Genomic DNA, 17693 nt, shown 5'->3' on the forward strand with positions numbered 1-17693 from the left:
CGCCAACTTTTGGAGCTGTTCGTCTGTAAACATTGTCATGTGTATCACATGTTGTGTGTAGAACAAAAACACAGATATAATAGAAAGAGAGTAAATGCTTATTCTAAGGCACAAGGCACATGGCCTATTTATGGGCAGCCCAAGCTAACCGGGGGGCTTATACCTTCCTTTATTGCGCTAAAATAGTTGTCACCCCTTCAGGGTAAAGTCTCATCACCCTAGGTGTGTATATAGTACCCTTAGTAATGTGAGTTCTAAAGTTATTACCCACATTGCCAGCACTCACCTTAGAGTTCCGCTAATCATGTTTCAGATTTTTTAAAAGGCCAGAAGGCTCTTGAACTACTGACCTCTCGTATTCTGTGGCTTAAGTACGGCTGAGCGGACGGGAAGCCTGTTTTCCACCCTGTGGTCTCATGTGCTTGATATGCGGTATTACTGAACTGTATACGTATGTCGAGATAAAGTGGTCAAAAGAGTCTTGGAAAGAAGCGTTAATTAAATAGCAATAAAGATACCTAGTTCCCATAATTGTGGGATGGTTGCGGCCAGTTAACGTGATCTCTGGAAAGCAGTTAGCTTTTTCATATTATCAGACTGTGGGTCCTATAAATACGCCCAAGTCAGCATATCGGTCCAAGTTCCATGAACAGAAAACTACATTGCTATTCACATTGTGACAGTCACTAGCTTTAGATGTGCCTCTAGGCAGAACTGCAACAAAACCTCCCTTGATACTTCCAGGACAGGTCACGCCACCAGAGACCTGCTCACAAATACTCCCGAGGGATACGTTGCCGTTTTGTTGAATCCCGGTTGGTAGCTGACATCGACGTCGCACTACAGCCTTTCTAATGCAGTATAAAAGAGGAGGGCATAAAAATATCTAATAACTTAGTACACTAGGACTATGTTGGGAGTCTCCAAGAGTCTACCATTTGTATGGCCCATGCCCGGGGCTCGGAGCTGAGGTTTGGATGCTGGTAGAAGTGTAGTGGTCATTGGAGATGCAATTCTTGAGGTTAAAAAAATCTATATCCGAGTATCAACATTTTATAGAGTCTAAAGAGATCTGTGCTAGAATATAATGAGGCCAATTTTGCGCAAGTCCTGGTGTGAATTTGAACTGGACACAGACAAAGCCGAGGTTGCATTTAATGATACCTTGGCTGTGGATAGTTCTATCATACCTACTCCGTACATGTTGATAAACCCCGATGATTGGATATATTCTTCCAGCCTAACACTATTAGCGCTTTAGCTGCATTAGTGGGCGAAATTGTGGGCACAATTGTCTATGGAGCAGTTGGCTACAGCCTATGAGCCTATGAGCCTACGGAGTACAAGGCTACAAGGCTACGCTTTGATTCACCGTTCCATAACTAACTAGCCGGTATATGTTACGTAACTAGAATTAACTACTTGAGGCTTTTCAGCAAGAGGACGAGAGATAAATAGGGTGCTAGCCAACACCCTAGACTTTGTGCAACTAACTCACCCACTCCACTAATCCGACTCAGAAGTCAGAATGAAGACATCCTTTATTGAAATTTTTCTCCTCCTGGCATGTTCAGCCTCTGCAGATTTTATATCCACCACAAGACTACCACACCATTGTAGCAATGTGGAACTAGGTGGATTGACAGACATGCAAGGTTTCTGCCTTGTATCTGAGCAACCCTACGGAAGCCAGAATGGCTCTTACGAATGGGAGGATATGACCAAGTTCGAGACATTTGATAAAGTGCATTTCTCACCCGACACTTATGTGAGTATTTCCCGATGTGAAAATGAACTCGATGTTTTCATTGGCATCGTCCAGAGGTTCAGCGACCATATGCCCAGCCGAAATTGGTTCCGGGGTGTTGGCGGGGCGATTCTCCTATACTTTTCTCCGAGACTTCTGACCTATTTCCTCAACGTAAGTTGTTCATATCCAGGACAAGTATAAAGGCCAAGACTAAAACAGTCTGTGAAGGATTTTGCTACTGCAATTCAAGCTGGAAGGAATCTGCGAAGAATATGGAGAGATGGCTCTACTGGACCCCATGGCTTTGACCCGGCAGAGAGCTCAGTACATGGACTTCCGAAGCAAACCCCTCAGTGAGGGAGAGTTGTGAATATCACCACCACTCTTCTGGCACGAGTGTCTGCTCAAGGCTCGGGCGAAAATATCGTCCATGATATGACTTAGCTGGTCAACCCTACCACATCACTGTCGAAATGCCTCGCATCCTTATTGGAAGACGACTCAACTCCTCCCACAGACTATACAATGGATATATAACACAGGTGAAACATGCCCATGGTATGATATACCAAATTTGCCGAATCTTTGCAGTTCCCTGAAGAAACATCCAACCGGCACATTGAAGATGAAATACTCGCTGTCACAGAGAATGAAAAAGCAAGGCACTGAGGCTACAAATCTCTAAATTATTCCAGTGCGATCAACAAACATATTAGACAAACATATTAACACTTCACAAGGGATATTGATGCTTGGCCCACACGGGCCGTGTATATTTCGTTTTCGCACTTCGCTTGTTGTTACCCGGAACGATTGTGATCATATCTTGGCTCCGATTCAGAAAGTTCTCTTGATGGCTATACCAAAATTATTTATAGGAGGTAGTGCACACAAAGTGGCAATACCGGAGAGGACGTCCACGTTGACGTTGTGGAGGATCAGATCAATTGCATTTTGCCAAATGAACAGAGAGGCCTGGATAGAGATACACTATGCACTGTACATAGAATATGGTCAATGTTGATATGGCTACTAGTTCCCGCACATAAATTTGTGTTACATCTTTCCAGATAGTGTCATCGTTAAATAAAAAAGAATAGCAGATCATGGATATGTTTATCTTTTTGGGCCATCCTAGCACTGCAATAAGGCAAATGTATTGTCTACGTAAGTTCTAGACTGCGGGATGTTTTCCCGCTCTCAGCGTCCACGGATCCACTAAAATGATTGTTTCAACACTTTGAGCTTCAGTCAACTTTGAACGGCAAGCTAATTTATTTTGAGGATTATGCCTGTACCTGGTATAATATACAAGCAAATGACTATGTGCACTGTTTCAGGACTATCGCAGGGTCCCCAGCCAGTATCCGATGTTTAACCAACATACGGTACTAGATCTTAAGGCTGATTTACCTGTCCGAGCCTAAACCAACACGCTTTGCTCGACTGGTGAGGCCCTTTATACAGTCTGCTGATCGTTGGAGGGATCATCCGGTCGTCATGGTAGGGTATTCACTATCCTGGTTTAAAGGTTAGAACGAGGGTAACTTTCTGCAAGACTTCGATACGGTTGCTATAACTTGTTCGAGGACAACTCTCAATGGACCTATTCTATTTAAACAGCGAATCATAAGCTCGAGAACTGCTCAAGAAAGGTATTCGCTACATACGAACATGTCTAGTGCTTCTAATCAGAGGATATCACACGTTTCATCTGCTAAAATGACATGGGAAGTTCCTGATGCGTTATCGTTTATGATATTCACCCTGGCACGCAACATATATAAAGGGCAGAGTGGACTAGAGAACTACCCTGTGAAAAGCAAGAACAGTTCCAGCTACTTCTCTCTGTGATATGGAACTCAGAACAGAGCTCCCTCTGGGTTTATTAGTTTCCAACTTGTCATATCTTCAATCGCCTTTAAATATCCTCTCCTTTAGATTTAGAGACAGAGCTGACGAAATTAGGTGCCCTGGCTGCAAACAGCTCCCAAAGAAGTCTCCATCTGTGCCAGCTTTGAGGATAGGGTGGATACAGAAGAATTCAATAAACATTTGCAAAACCAATACCCACCATTGTCATCCAGAGAAGCCACTGAACACGAATCCGGAACCGGAACAGGTTGAAGATAGGAATAGAGAGGGCGATCCCGATGAAAATATAGAAGTTTAACCAAGATGTGCTCACCATCACCGACATCGAAGACCGGGATAGCCGTGGACGTGGTGGATGGCCGAAAGGATCCCTGGTGGAGAGTGGATCTTATCTCGGGCACAGTGCATAATAAGATGATGGTCGATATCATGGAAATGACGCCAGAATGGTCCATCTGGCTATACATACGACCATGACGACGGCCGCTACAAACTCGAAAAGAACTCTGGAGGTGATTCCGGTTGTCTAGAATTGATAAAGATGAAGAAATGAAGCCTCCAGTTTGACCCGAGAAGTCTCACTCTGCTTGGCTGGTTACATTCTGTTTTTCCCCCTTGACCATGCCACCCTTGCTTTTGTATTGGCTGCTTCATGTCACCATGGGCTTCGTGATGGTGATTGCTGTGGCAAATGTATACCATATGATCTCTTCATTCTTAACTCATATATTAGCTCTCTCGTCAGGTTTGTCGAAGTTGAGATGTGATTCTGGAATATTCCTTGAATGGTCCTTTATTGTATCTGGATTGATTCCTTTCTTATAGAAATTTATGTAACAATTCGAAGTTAATAAGTCACAAACTTTTACTAAAATATATTAGACGACATTTTCAGCGTTGCAAGAGTCCTTCCTTAGCCCAAGGTAAGGCATTAGTTTCGTACTTGATTTTTGTCCACATCTGTGTTTCGGTATCCCGATATTTTAACGGTCCAATTCAGGTCAGTTCTGATGCACCAAGTTCAATTTCATATGGTCGAGTGGTTTACATTCAGTGGGCAAACCCCGGCTAGAAGACTCCTGGGGCCATCTAGGTGGCGCCATCGCCGCCAAAGTCTGGCGCAATAAGTCTCGATTCCGGTGCAAGAACCAATGGTCCCCATCTACCTCGATCAAACGGAACTCCCTGCCGTGAATACTCCATGCCGCGACCTCATCTGCATATACTATGTCGTCCTGCCGGGCAGCAAAAGCCATGATTGGTATGTCCAAAGGCTCTTCTACACGGTATTGGTAGCCTATTAATAGGGGGGCGTCCCGCTTCATCATCGGCAAAATACTGCGGATTAACTCCCCGTCGTCAACGTAGCGCGAAATAGCCATCATATACTCGGGAGTGTAGTCCTCCCTCAAACCATGGAGCAATACATCCCGCTTCTGCCAGATTTCAATGAGATGCGGCGCAATAGTGCCGGTAACCACTAAACGCGGGATTGGTTTCCCTTGCCGCCGAAGAGCTCGGATCACTTCGAAGGCAATGATGCCTCCAAAGGAGTGGCCCCAGAATATAGACGGCTCTCCAATCACCCGGTCCATCTCGCTCAGGACGCCGGACACGATTTCGGATACACTTCCCATTACAGCTTCATCGGCTCGCATCTCCCGGCCAGGATATTGCACCGCAATTGGATGCAGTCCGGCCGGTGGATCTGCCAGGAACTGAGCGAAAATAGACGCTCCCGCGCCCATGGAGGGGAAACAAAGCATCCGGGGTTTGGAGCTGTTGATCGGATTGCCCTGAACGAACCATGATGACAGAGCAGTCAGTTCATCCATGGCTCTGTCAGAGATAGCCAGGGGGACAGAGCTCTGTCCTCCCGATGGACCGTTGGGAGAGGAACCGTCTAACTCTACAGCAATCTCCTGTAGGCTTGGGGCTTTAAACAATCGCATTAAGGGGTACGGAGTCCCAAGTTCTCGCAGGATAGTGCTTCGAAATTGCGTGAAGGTTAGCGAGTCGAATGCATATTTATCAATTTTCTCTGTGGTCGATAGCCGATCTGGCTCCACTCCTATAATCTTGGCCAGCCCAGAGCGCAAAGTATCCGCGATTTGTTGAACTCGCTCGGGGCCAGAGAGTTTAGAAAACGGCTGTTTAGATCCAGAAACGTCCTTTCCACCAGGTTCATTCCCTAGGTCAAGGAAAGCACCGTCCAGTGTTAGGTGGGGGAGCGATTTGAGGAACACTGACCAGTCGATGCTGGCAACCATACTCTGGGTCCTGTTGTAGAGAATAGAATCCTCAACAGCAGACCAGGTTGTTTGAAGACTCATGGGGAACAGTCCTTGCGACTCCAGGATCCCCATAACCTGATCAGTTTGAGTAGTGCCGCGAGACATGCCGGCGAATTCCCCTAGGACCCCGAGGTTAAGAGACACCGCGGGCATTCCACATGCCCGACGATGGTGCGCCAGTCCATCAAGAAACTGGTTTGCCGCGGCGTAGGAGAACTGGCCGAGAAGTGCTAGAACACTGGAAACAGACGACACTAGAACAAAGAAATCAAGATCCATGTCTGCTGTCGCTTGGTGCAGATTCCATGCGCCGAGTGCCTTGGGAGCGAAGATAGCCTGGAAGCTGTCGGCTGTAGTCTTATGAGCAAAAGCGTCTGCTATTATGCCGGCCGAGTGAAGGACACCTGCAATCGGGGGTCGTCCTGGTCGTTGGCAGAAGAGGGACTTAACATTATCGGCGCTGCTGACGTCGGCATGTTCAACCTGGACGACGACTCCACGACGCTGCAAGTTCAAAATAATCGCGTGATCCTCGGCAGACTTAGGTCCAGATCTGCTTACGAGAACCAGGTGTCTCGCTCCCCTATCAACCAAGAGGATTGCTAGGTGCAACCCTAGCCCACTTGCGCCACCGGTGATGAGATAGCTACGATCCCCTCGCAGCGTCAAGCGGTTTTGCGGTGCAGCTTGGACACAGGTGTTTTCTGGCATCACAACGACGGACTTTCCAATCACGGTAGAGCGAGAGAGCCCACGCAGTGCTGTGGAGAGCTCGGTAATGGAATGTGTGGTGATGGGTTCTGGAACCAACTTTCCTAGATTAAACAGCTTGCAGACTTCATCCATAATGTGACGGTAAAGTTTTGGTTTCTGATTTGCCAATCTATCGATATCAATGGCGAAAAATGAACGATTCTCGCCTAATTGCTCCAGACCAATCCTCATGTCGCGATAGATGTCTGTCTTCCCCATCTCCACGAAGCGTCCATATGGCGCTAGGCATGCCATGGACTGCAACAACAATGGTCCAGTCAGAGAATTGAGCACAAGATCCACACCCCGACCCCCGGTGGCGGCTCTTATTTTGTCCAGGAATGACGCAGAGCGGGAGTCGAAGACTTCTTCGACCCCCATGTTAGACACCCATTCTCGCCGGTCGTGGCTTCCAGCCGTGGCATATACTTTGGCACCCACATGCTTCGCCATCTGGATGGCCGCTATACCCACGCCACCCGCGGCTGAATGGATTAGAACACTCTCTCCTGACGTGAGGCGCCCCAGGAAGATGAGAGCATAGTACGCCGTAACGAAGACGCTTGGAATGGAGGCCGCCTGGGCGAAGGAAACTGAGGCAGGGATGGGCGAAACCAAATTGCAGGAAGTAATGGCAAATCCTCCAAAACCTTGGGGAACGTGAGCCATTACTGGATCACCGATTTTAATATCTCGCACCTTGTCTCCCATCATGGTCACCCGCCCCGCAACCTCCAACCCCAGTTTGCGACCAGCCAAACCGCCAGACGTCGCCCGCTCACTCAGCAGACCGATCGAATTTAGCACATCTTGTAGTTTAGACCAGCCGCATACACCTCGATGCCCACATCTTCCACACCCAAGTTTGGGGGTGGTTGCTGCCGAAGGAGGACGTCCTCCAGAGTCCCACTGGGAACAGGTTCGGCAAGATAGTTTCCTCCTCTAGCAGGGAGCATCCTAATATTTTGCTTTTCCTCATCATCCGGGTCAATGGGCAGGATCCGTCTGAAGAACCGGCCTTCGGACCGTATTGCCACCACCGTCTCATGGCGGCCAAGTCGGGTGGTGCGCAGCTCTGCCTCCAGTAAGGCCAGGACGGCCTGCGGTTGGTGACCTGAATCGAGAGGAAGATCGACTAGCCGTGGACGTGATTGTGGCATCTCGTTCGCCATGACCCGCACTGCGGCTTCTATGGAGGCGGAGAGAGGGTCACATTGCTTATCAACAAGTGTCACGCAAGCCCCCTCGGTGAGTATCACAACCGCGGCAGTGCCGTGCTGGTCGTGGTTCCAGGATGCAACAAGCACGAGCCCACGAATGACCGCCTCCAATGCCTCGTGGTGATCTCCGCTACGTAATATCGAGACGAATGCTGGCACGACAAAGAGAGTTCGGCGGTCCAATTGAAACCCCCACTCTGCAGGCCTCCAAGAGGCTTTGGCTGACTTCGGGTCTATGTCATGTGTTTGTGCGCGAGGAAAGGCTTGACGGATAGCAGTCGATGACCAGTGGGAATCGCCGGCTCTCGGTCTGAGGATCAAGACATTCTGGTAATCCACTTCCATTCTTTTGCCTGGGTCATCCTTTGTTTCAGGACAAAAACAGACGGAGTAATTCGTGGATTTGGCTAGATACTTCCCCTCCAGACGTTTTAGGGTTAGGTTTTTCACCACGGCAAGGCTGCGGCCGTCCTCGCTATAGACTGAGCCATCGACGCGTATGAACATGTTGTCGTGATGAACTACCTGCGCACGCGCAAAGACGGTTGTGGCGCTCTCTGCTTCCAACAAGTGTATTTGTTCTGCCGCATACGGCAGAAAGATGTAGCTGGGGTCAACATAGTAATGTGAATACGCAAAACTGGTTTGGAAGCAGGCGTCTAACAAAGCAGGGTGGAAGTGAAAGCGCGCTGCTTCTTCATCCGCTGGACTGGGTAGCTTCACCAGAGCGAAGACTTCTTTTCCAAGACGCCACATTTGCTGGATGCCTCTGAATGTCTCACCGTACCGAATACCTGATTCTTCAAGTTTCTGGTAAAAGCTATCTATGTCAATCACTGTCCCTGCCTGCATTCGAGACTTGACGCTGTTCAGTGCTTCAAGATCGATCGGAGGTGGCTTATCGAATATATTAATACGTCCACGAGAGCACACCTGCCAGGGGGTCGCTGGATCTGAACTGGCTGGACGGGCACTGATAACATAGTCTTTGGCCGCCGATGTAAACTCAAGCAAGGCCTGCGGAGCATAATCTTCGGCCTGCGATAAAATCAGCGGATTCTCGAATCGTAAATCCTCTAGCCAGACAGGAGATTGCGGCACATGCTCCTTTGCGGCCAGATAGGCAACTTCAACATGCCCTGTCATAGGGAATACTATTGAGCCATCAACTACATGGTCAGTTAGAAAGGGGGAAACACCAGTGCTGAGCCTGAGTCGCATTGTACAACGCCCATCGTCTGTTAATTCCATGGAGTCTCTAAGGAATGGGTGCTGCTTTTTCCGAAGTCGAGTCCGCCGATCCTCTGGATGTTCGTGCCAATAGGGCTGCCGTTGAAAGGGATACAGTGGAAGATCAACAAACCGACCACGCCCACCGTTGTACGAGGAGATGTCCACATCGACTCCGATGCCATACGCAGCACCGATGAGGCGTGAGACCGGCCGAACCTCACTACCACGGACCATCGATGGGAACACATAAGCCAACTTCTTCGCTGAATCTGCAATAGCCCGGGTACCGGAAACCAAGATCGGGTGTGGCCCAATCTCGACAAGGAAATTGAAGCCGTCTGCGAGCATTCGAGTCGCGGTCTCAACATATTGTACTGGCTTCCGGATGTTTTCAAACCAGTAATTCCCCGTCAGATGGGTCCCAGGCTCAACGGACTTGCTGACTGTCGAGTACAGGGGGATATTAGTTTGCTTCCCTTGGACTGAGGACAAAGCAAGAACAATGTCATTTTCCAGAGGATCCATATAGTGGCTGTGATAAGGGGTGTCTACGTTGACAAAGCGTGCGAATATGCCTTGTTTCTCCAGATCGTCAGCGAGACGCTTGAGGTGCTCGGTGCCACCAGTCAGAGTAGTCAATTTCGGACCGTTGTAGGCTGCTATCTCCACATCGGCAGCTGCATGGAGCCGCCGAATTAGCTGCTTGGCCTCCGCCGACGAGATCCCGACTGCTAGCATCGTCCCAAGGCCGGCAGCTCTGCTCTGGATCTGCGACCGATAATAGACCCATGTGATGGCTTCCTCTAGGGTCAGGGCACCCGCTATATGGGCGGCTGCAATTTCACCAACAGAATGACCGACGACAGCACCTGGTATGATGCCATATGAGATAAGCACTCTTGCCAATGCGACTTGGATCGCCATAATTGCTGGCTGGGCTACAATGGTACTATTGAGCCTCGACTGATCGTTGACATCTATTTCTGCCTGAATGGAAAACCCTGCCAGTGGGGTAAAAATTCCATCAAAGGCGTCTAATGATTCACGGAATACGGGCTCTTCCTGTACCAGGGCCATTCCCATACGGAGCCACTGGCCACCTTGTCCTGAGAACAGAAAAGCAGTGTTTGGGGATGTGCCCGGTTGCCGCTGTATTATCAGGCTTTCTCCGGATATCTGGCCAGATCCCTGTTGATCGAGTTGGATGACTAGTTCCTCCAGCGTGGCGGCCGGAACGACTAATGTGTGGGCGTGCCGGCTCCGGCGCATACTAAGAGTATATGCGACATCCCTCGGCGCTTGCGGCTGGCGGCGCAAGTGAGAAGCCAGTTCCTCAGCAGCCTGAGTCAGGGCAGACGGCGATCTCGCTGATAAAACGAAAATGCGTGCCTGATGGCTAGTTGGGTAGGAGACAGAAGAGGCCACGTCGGGGGCCTCCTCCAGGATGGCATGAACATTAGTCCCCCCGGCCCCAAACGAGTTGACACCCACCAATCGCTTCCGACTCCGAGTCAAAGGGACGGTCAGCGTTGGTACCTGAAGGTGGAGAGATTCGAAATCGATTGCAGGATTGGGAATGTTGTAGTGAACTTGGGGGGGAATCTCGCCGTGGAAGGTCACCATTGACGCTTTGATAAATCCGGCGATCCCCGCGGCCCCCTCCAGGTGACCGAAGTTGCCTTTGACGGATCCGATCCAAAGTGGCTCGTCACCTGGAGAACGCGCCTGGCCCAGCTGTTGGCCAAGGGCACCGGCCTCGACTGGATCGCCAATCGCTGTTCCAGTCCCGTGCGCTTCCACATATTGAAGATGGGCTGGGTCTACGTTGCATTTTGCATACACCGACCGCAATAACTGCGCCTGAGCAAATAGGCTTGGAACAGTGTAGCCTTCTGGGGTATACCCATCTTGGTTTACAAGGGATCCGCGGATGCAGGCATAGATTCTATCCTCGTCTCGGAGTGCTCGGCTTAGCGGTTTCAGGAAAACAATCCCCACACCTTCGCTGCGCACATAACCATTGGCACCTGCGTCAAAAGACTTGCAAGAACCATCCGGAGAGAGAAAGCCAGCCTTGGACAGCGCAATTGTGGGACCAGGTCGCAGGATGGTGTTTACACCGCCCGCCAGAGCCGCCTCACTTTCGTGAGTCCTCAGACTTTGGCATGCTAGATGCAACGCTGCCAGACTGCTCGAACAGGCCGTATCTAAAGTAATGCTTGGGCCATGGAGGTCCAGCCGGTGTGACACCCGATTTGAGATTGAACAGACTGAAGTGCCCATGGATAAATGGCGACTAGAATTGTCGCTTTGCGCGGTGGACGACTGCATGCACATATAGTCATAGGCGAATGAACCCAGGAACACCCCGGTCCGGGATCCAGACACTTGTTCCAGCGGGGTACCTGAGTCCTCCAGCGCATGAACACTCGCTTCTAGAACCAGTCGTTGCTGCGGGTCCATATTGGATGCCTCGACTGGGTACAAGCCAAAAAATTCGGCATCAAATGAGTGCACGTCAGGCACGAAACCACCCCGGACGCTTCGGATCGCCCCATACTTCCGCCGGTCTTTATCATGCAGCGAGGCCGCATCGAACCGGTCTGGTGGAACTTCAGAAACCTTGTCAATTCCGCGGTAAAGGGTTTCCCAGAACTCCGCCATCGTGGTGATGCCCCCGGGGAAGCGACATCCGATGCCGACAACCGCGATGGGCTCGTCGATAGCCATATTTAATAGAGTCTCTTTTGAAAAGGGATGTCAATCTCAAGGCAGTCACTGAACTGAACTAGTAGATAGATCGATAAGCAATAAGATATCTTGGTCTACCCCGTATATGGCGGCCATGTTTGTGAAAGGGACGGACGGGAGGACAGTTAGGACTTAAGCTTTTTTATTTCAGAATTACTCAGAATGTCCGCAAGAGGGATCAGGTATCATCATTCTTGCAATCAGGAAAACGCTCCGCCTGTCGCCTCTTGTCGACCCGATTAGGAAGGACCCTGCCAGGATTCTGACCTCAGGCCAAAACCTGCCTGCATCCGACTTCTTGATCCACATGTGATCCGGGCCACGCGGTCATCGCGGCAAAAACAGGGCAGAGAGCATTTTGACGCGGTAGTCGATCTTGCCTCGTACTAAAGACTATTGATAATAATAACAAGCGCGACGCCTTCAACGCGCACTTAGATGCGGCCTAGCAGGGGACGGTTCCAGCCTGGCGTCAAAAGAGCGAGCCGAAGCGCCAAGACACTTAATCCTGCCTCAAGAAAGTATAAAAGTGGTTATAGTTAGAAGATATTAGAATTAGATAGATAGAATTCCGTCAGGATTTAGCAAATTTACATAGTACAACTACAGTCTTATATGCTTGGATAAATATAGCTGAATTATTATTTTCTGTTTGCCAGAGCTAATACTACAGCAGAAATATTGAGGAAATTTAGGTAATTTTTAGACAATCAAAGAGTTCAGATGACGAAACTCGGCACTTTAAAGGCATGCCGTGCTACTTAGAAAGGTGTAAATGCCAAATTGGTGCCTTTTTAACCGACAAACGATTCTCCGGAACGGTGACTTTATCCTAGCCAACCCGCGCATCACACTTCCATTTTTATTAGGCAAGATTTGAACATCATAAAGTGATCTGCTCCATTTGGAACAAGACCTATGCCAGTAGTCCAGGGTCAGCGTTTAGGTACACTCGAGATATCTCTGGGATGACTACATTATATACCTCACACTAATTATAATACCATCTTCGTCCTCAAACTCATTCTCCTCGCCAAACCCTTCAATATTCTTGCACATAATTCCCATGAGACAAGGAAGTCGTGACTTAGCTAGCTCAGTAAGAATACCTTTAATATCTGCTGCCGCTTTACGCTTGTTGTTGGCAGCAATCAGTTGGGAAAATGGTGAGATCGCCGACGGTTAGTTGCTTTCATTCGTAGAACATTCGACAAAGGATGTCCACAGACCGATGTCCAACAGGCACACGCCAACACTATAGGCGTCAATGTCGCATTGTATAGAGCTCCTCTGGATATAGGCCTTTGCGTTTAGGATGTCTATATGGATTCTTTTCTCAACAGCTATCTTCCCGCATGTATTTTCTTCCTTCCACAAACCGGAATTGTTTTAATCCCACAAGGAATGGGGTCCCAATTCTATCCTACTCAGATTTATAGACAATTATGTTTTCAGGAGAGATATTTTTATGCTTTTTATGAACCGGTAAAGGTTCGAGTTAGGAGGCGCTGATGAACACCACCCCAAGGCAGGACGCTTTATATAGCTCCTACCTCGTTCGCCAGCGCATCAATATTGCTATTATTGGAAAAATCTTGCCGCAAGCGCCAGTCACGAAAATACTTGGCTGAGCATGCATATCCCCACAAATTAGTAGTGCATCTCCTACATGAATTTCGACTTGGCCGAGTCGCATGCTGCTGTCTCTGGGCGCCGTAGAAAAGCATCGCTGACTCATGTTTCCGGGGAATATATAACTCCCTCAACAATATTACGACCTCTCCAGGGTATGTAGATTCGATCAAGTCTATATATATAGATCTGCGAAAGGCGAGCCGGACGTGCAAAAGGATCTGTAATTTAGCGTACAGGTAGCTGACTATCAGTAACCCCACTCAAGGATAGGGTTGAACAGTAATGAGAGAAACTTGGTAAACGCGGACTATAAAAGAGAATACAATTCTGGTAGGATCACCTAGGAATGTACAGAACGTACCCTTGGCTGTTATGTATTTCGGATTCCTCCATATCCATATATAAGGACATGATTGTGCATAATAAAACTTGAATCTAAGTATCAAGCACTAGGTTTGATATAAGGAATGGATAAAAGTCACGAAGTGATGATAAGGTGATGAAAGTGTGGAGGATGATTCTGGGAGAGAAATTGTCAAGAGCAGTGAGCGGTGTCTTCCTGATCGAGGTCCTTCCTAATATGGAAGTTGGCCTGAGGCCCACAATACACAGGTCTGATACTGTCCGATAGAAAGTGTGACAAGATCTAATATTTACCAGAGATATCAAACAAAGTAGCTACACCCCAGAGATTTATAAGAGCATTAACTACCACTTCCTCAGAGAATCCAAGTTTGTTTACCTGAATGCAACATACATACATATAGTACACCATAAGTTAAGATTCAATTAATTCCCGTCTCACGTTCCCAAAATTGAATTCTGGCTTCCATACGAATGGTCAATGCATCCTCCACAAACATTGAATAGAATCTATCAAATTGTGTCAGTCAATCCAGCAGCATATTCTGAATCTCACACCTACCTGATAGTCACTTCCGAGAGGATGACCAACACGGCTAATAAAGCGCACGGTAATACAACGACACTGAAGGACTTGATCGGGTTCTTCATGCGATCAGTCTGGCCATCTCGGAGACACCGGCCGGTTTCCAGCCGTCAGCACTTGTTGTAGCCCTCGTCACAAGCCGACACCCCGAAACCACATCTGTAGTTCAGGTCGACCACCTCCGCCATCATAGACATGATGTCAGAAAACCTGCTCAGATCCTCGGGTTTTGCCGAGTTATATTGTCAGTCCAGCTGCCTGTTTTATCTTCGCACAGACTGTCGGTGTAGATACTGACTGTCCAGTCCTTTTCTCCTCTACAAGAGCCGAGCCGGCTTGGAAAGCCGTGAAAAGGGCAATGGCGGAAATGCTGATCCAGCGCATTTTGATAGGATTAACTGATGTCGTTTTGAGGTTTTTCAAAGTCATGTTTATTAATTCCTATACTACTCGTAGGCTCAACACTTATTTATATCCCGCAACCAGATCAAGTCCAAGTATACTTGGCATTGACCACGAAATATGTGAGTTGAGGGATTGTTGATCTGCAATCTTTGGACCCCCAAATGGGCGATAATTGAAACTGCGTTGCATCGCCTCGGTGCGCCGTACAGATTAGGAAATTGTAGACTTGCTGTGATGGATTCGGAGGTGTGTTTGACTTGGCAAGGCATACCGCGGACTGGATGGCCCGGAATTTGCGAGTACGGAGTGTGCCTCGCATTTACTTCACATTGGCACAAGGGGGGGGGGATCCATTGGAATATCTCCGGACGCAGAAGGGGATGTTCCTCCGTAAATGACCACGAGCAACAGTGTTTAGGAGAGACACCCTTCTGCAGATTTTTTGTACAGTCCGCCGTCAGTAACTGTTCCCTACTTCTGAGACCTGCCACAAAATAGAGCGTAGTAGTCTATTTACATAGTGGTCACGTGGTTACAGACTATTGTCAGAATAGGCAGATATACAAGTACTACTTACAAATTTATACAGTGCTACTTTTGTCATGTACTGGTACATTTGACGACTACTATGGTACTACAGTGCGGCCCCGCTTAGTCGATATGAAGCCATCCCTTGAAAAAATATCGCCTATCCGAGGTTATCGCCAAGATGAAGTTTTTGAAATTACTAAGTACTACCTAGCCAGCTATCAAGAGTCCCCTGAGCCCTTGATGCAATTATCTCACTCTCCAAATCCCGCTCATACCGCTCCAGAGATCGAAGGAGTAGCGTTTTAGATGTATCCTGACCTTCTGTATAGGATATTAGAAGCCGTACAGCATCTAGAGCTTCTTGAGGTTTGGAAGTGGCAGTGGCTCTGGAGAATCATCTTCTTGATCCTCTAATATAGCTGAATTATCTGAAGCTCCAGCAATTAGCTGAGCAAGCAACAACTCAGATGGCACCTCAGTATTAGGCTCGAAAGATTCCTCTGCAGGGTTTAAAAAGTATGAAATATCCATACAGTTTGACAACTGCCCTGTTTGCTGCACTTGATTGTAAAGTGGCTTTAAATCAGGTGTCTCTATTGGAAGCTGTACAGGATTAAAACCACTGTGCTTTTTGTAGAAGCAGGCAAGAACAGTGGAGTTTAGAATATCATGGTTCCAAGCCCGTACAAGCCATCGAATGCAGTCTAAAATTGTTACCGATTCCAGTGGGTTTAAACCGCTTTCATAGTGGAACAGAATATATTTTAACCACTGTTTCCGATAGTATACCTTTAGATTCTGGATGATTCCTTGGTCAAGCGGTTGATATTGACTTGTTGAATTCTTTGGAAGCCAGCAAATACGTATATTTGGTGGTGGAGGGGCTAATTCTAGCCCAGATAGATGCGCAGAGAAGTTATCCAAAGTAAGAAGCACCGGTCGCTGGCCAATATGGCTATAAAATGCCAATAGCCATTCACGCATTATTATTTGTGTCATCCAGGCCTTTTTATTCCATTTCCATACAGCTCCAATTGCAGATACATTAATATTGCGAAGGGCCCGTGGTGTACGTGCCTTACGAATAATCCATACTGGTAATCGATCTGTTCCAGAGGCATTGACACAACATACTATAGAGACCGGGACTTATCTTTCTTAATCCCGGGCCTACTAATAGAAGATAGGCTCTGTGATGGAGGCATACGCCAAAATAACCCAGATTCATCCATATTATAAATATCCTCCTTTTGTATTGGCCGGCAATAGTTTGTATAGCCTTCATCTCTCTCTCTGCTTCCTCTGGAGTAGAGCCTGCCTCGCTGTGATATATACGTTGCTTAATATTATACCGTTGCTTGAAGCGGTGTAGCCATCCGTTGCTGAAGAAGGTGGTGGTTGACCGAATACTGAGGTAAAGAGTTCCAGATTTCATGTGCTTTTTCAATAAGAATATCTCCAGAGATATAGGCCCCTTTATATACTAAGTGCGTACTGCCATTCATAAAGAATTCTTTCAAGATCTTGCCAATGACCGGTTCCTTTGCGGATTGCGGAGGAAGGGGTAGATTCGGAGTCAAGATATTAATACTGTAAGCTTAAAATATCAGAAACAGTAGACTGGCTTAATCGATGATTATATTAAGAATAAAACCAGGCAATACAGGCCTTCTGTGTTGGACGGTGAGGTTGATTATTAACCCAGTCCCGCAAAGCTTTCCGCTGAATGTCTGAAATCTTCTTCAGTTAAGGCATTCTGATTGGACAGATAATAAGGTTTCCACTAGGATGAGCTTTTCAGATAGTCGATATGGTCTCCGATATATCGAGAATCGGGGTTAGGTAAGGAGGCGAGGTTGAATTATATGGGTTGGAATTCATCCCGAAGAAAAGTATCGGCTAAGCGGGGATATCGGCTAAACGGGTATCGGCTTGGCGAGGTTCTACTGTACATAGGTTTTTCTGCCTTGTTAGCGCCATACTATCTTTAAATAGTTAGTGTTGAGAATCTCGGGGAAGAAGCTATGTTTTGAGGTGCTAGGATAGCGGTGACTGGATAGTATATTGAAACTATCGTGCGATCTAGTATCGCTTGGTGAGTATATTGTTCTATCTACAAGAGAGAGCGTAGACAAACGTTTCCTCATGTCTACGTGTCCCTTAGCCCCTGAATATGATATATCAGATCGCTGCGGGACTAGGATATACGAAGGTGCCTTAGGCATCATGATTTCCAAGATAGAGCATAATAAAATATATGTTGCAAAATTATTCTCTGCCTCAACCAGGCTATCTAT

The 17693-nt window shown here is 47.7% G+C and overlaps 3 protein-coding genes across 3 annotated transcripts; 1 reads left to right on the forward strand and 2 right to left on the reverse strand.

Moving 5' to 3' along the window:
• Window positions 1–1648: 1648 nt before the first annotated feature.
• ATNIH1004_006866 (uncharacterized protein) lies at window positions 1649–2120 on the forward strand (the record flags this gene model as incomplete). The annotated part of the gene is made up of 3 exons (XM_033571493.1): window positions 1649–1768; window positions 1823–1921; window positions 2001–2120. The coding sequence occupies 3 exons, from the start codon at window positions 1649–1651 to the stop codon at window positions 2118–2120; spliced, it is 339 nt and encodes a 112-aa protein (XP_033424808.1).
• Window positions 2121–4626: 2506 nt separating this feature from the next.
• On the reverse strand, window positions 4627–7341 carry ATNIH1004_006867 (uncharacterized protein; the record flags this gene model as incomplete). Its single annotated transcript, XM_033571494.1, has 1 exon — window positions 4627–7341. One exon carries the CDS (start codon window positions 7339–7341, stop codon window positions 4627–4629), a length of 2715 nt encoding a protein of 904 aa, XP_033424809.1.
• Window positions 7342–7472: 131 nt separating this feature from the next.
• ATNIH1004_006868 (Type I Polyketide synthases (Type I PKS)) lies at window positions 7473–11855 on the reverse strand (the record flags this gene model as incomplete). The annotated part of the gene is made up of 1 exon (XM_033571495.1): window positions 7473–11855. One exon carries the CDS (start codon window positions 11853–11855, stop codon window positions 7473–7475), a length of 4383 nt encoding a protein of 1460 aa, XP_033424810.1.
• Between the last annotated feature and the right edge of the window lie 5838 nt (window positions 11856–17693).

The sequence above is a fragment of the Aspergillus tanneri genome (genome assembly GCF_003426965.1).
Source record: "Aspergillus tanneri strain NIH1004 chromosome Unknown AapTan_7_pilon_pilon_pilon, whole genome shotgun sequence".
NCBI classification, from domain to species: domain Eukaryota; kingdom Fungi; phylum Ascomycota; class Eurotiomycetes; order Eurotiales; family Aspergillaceae; genus Aspergillus; species Aspergillus tanneri.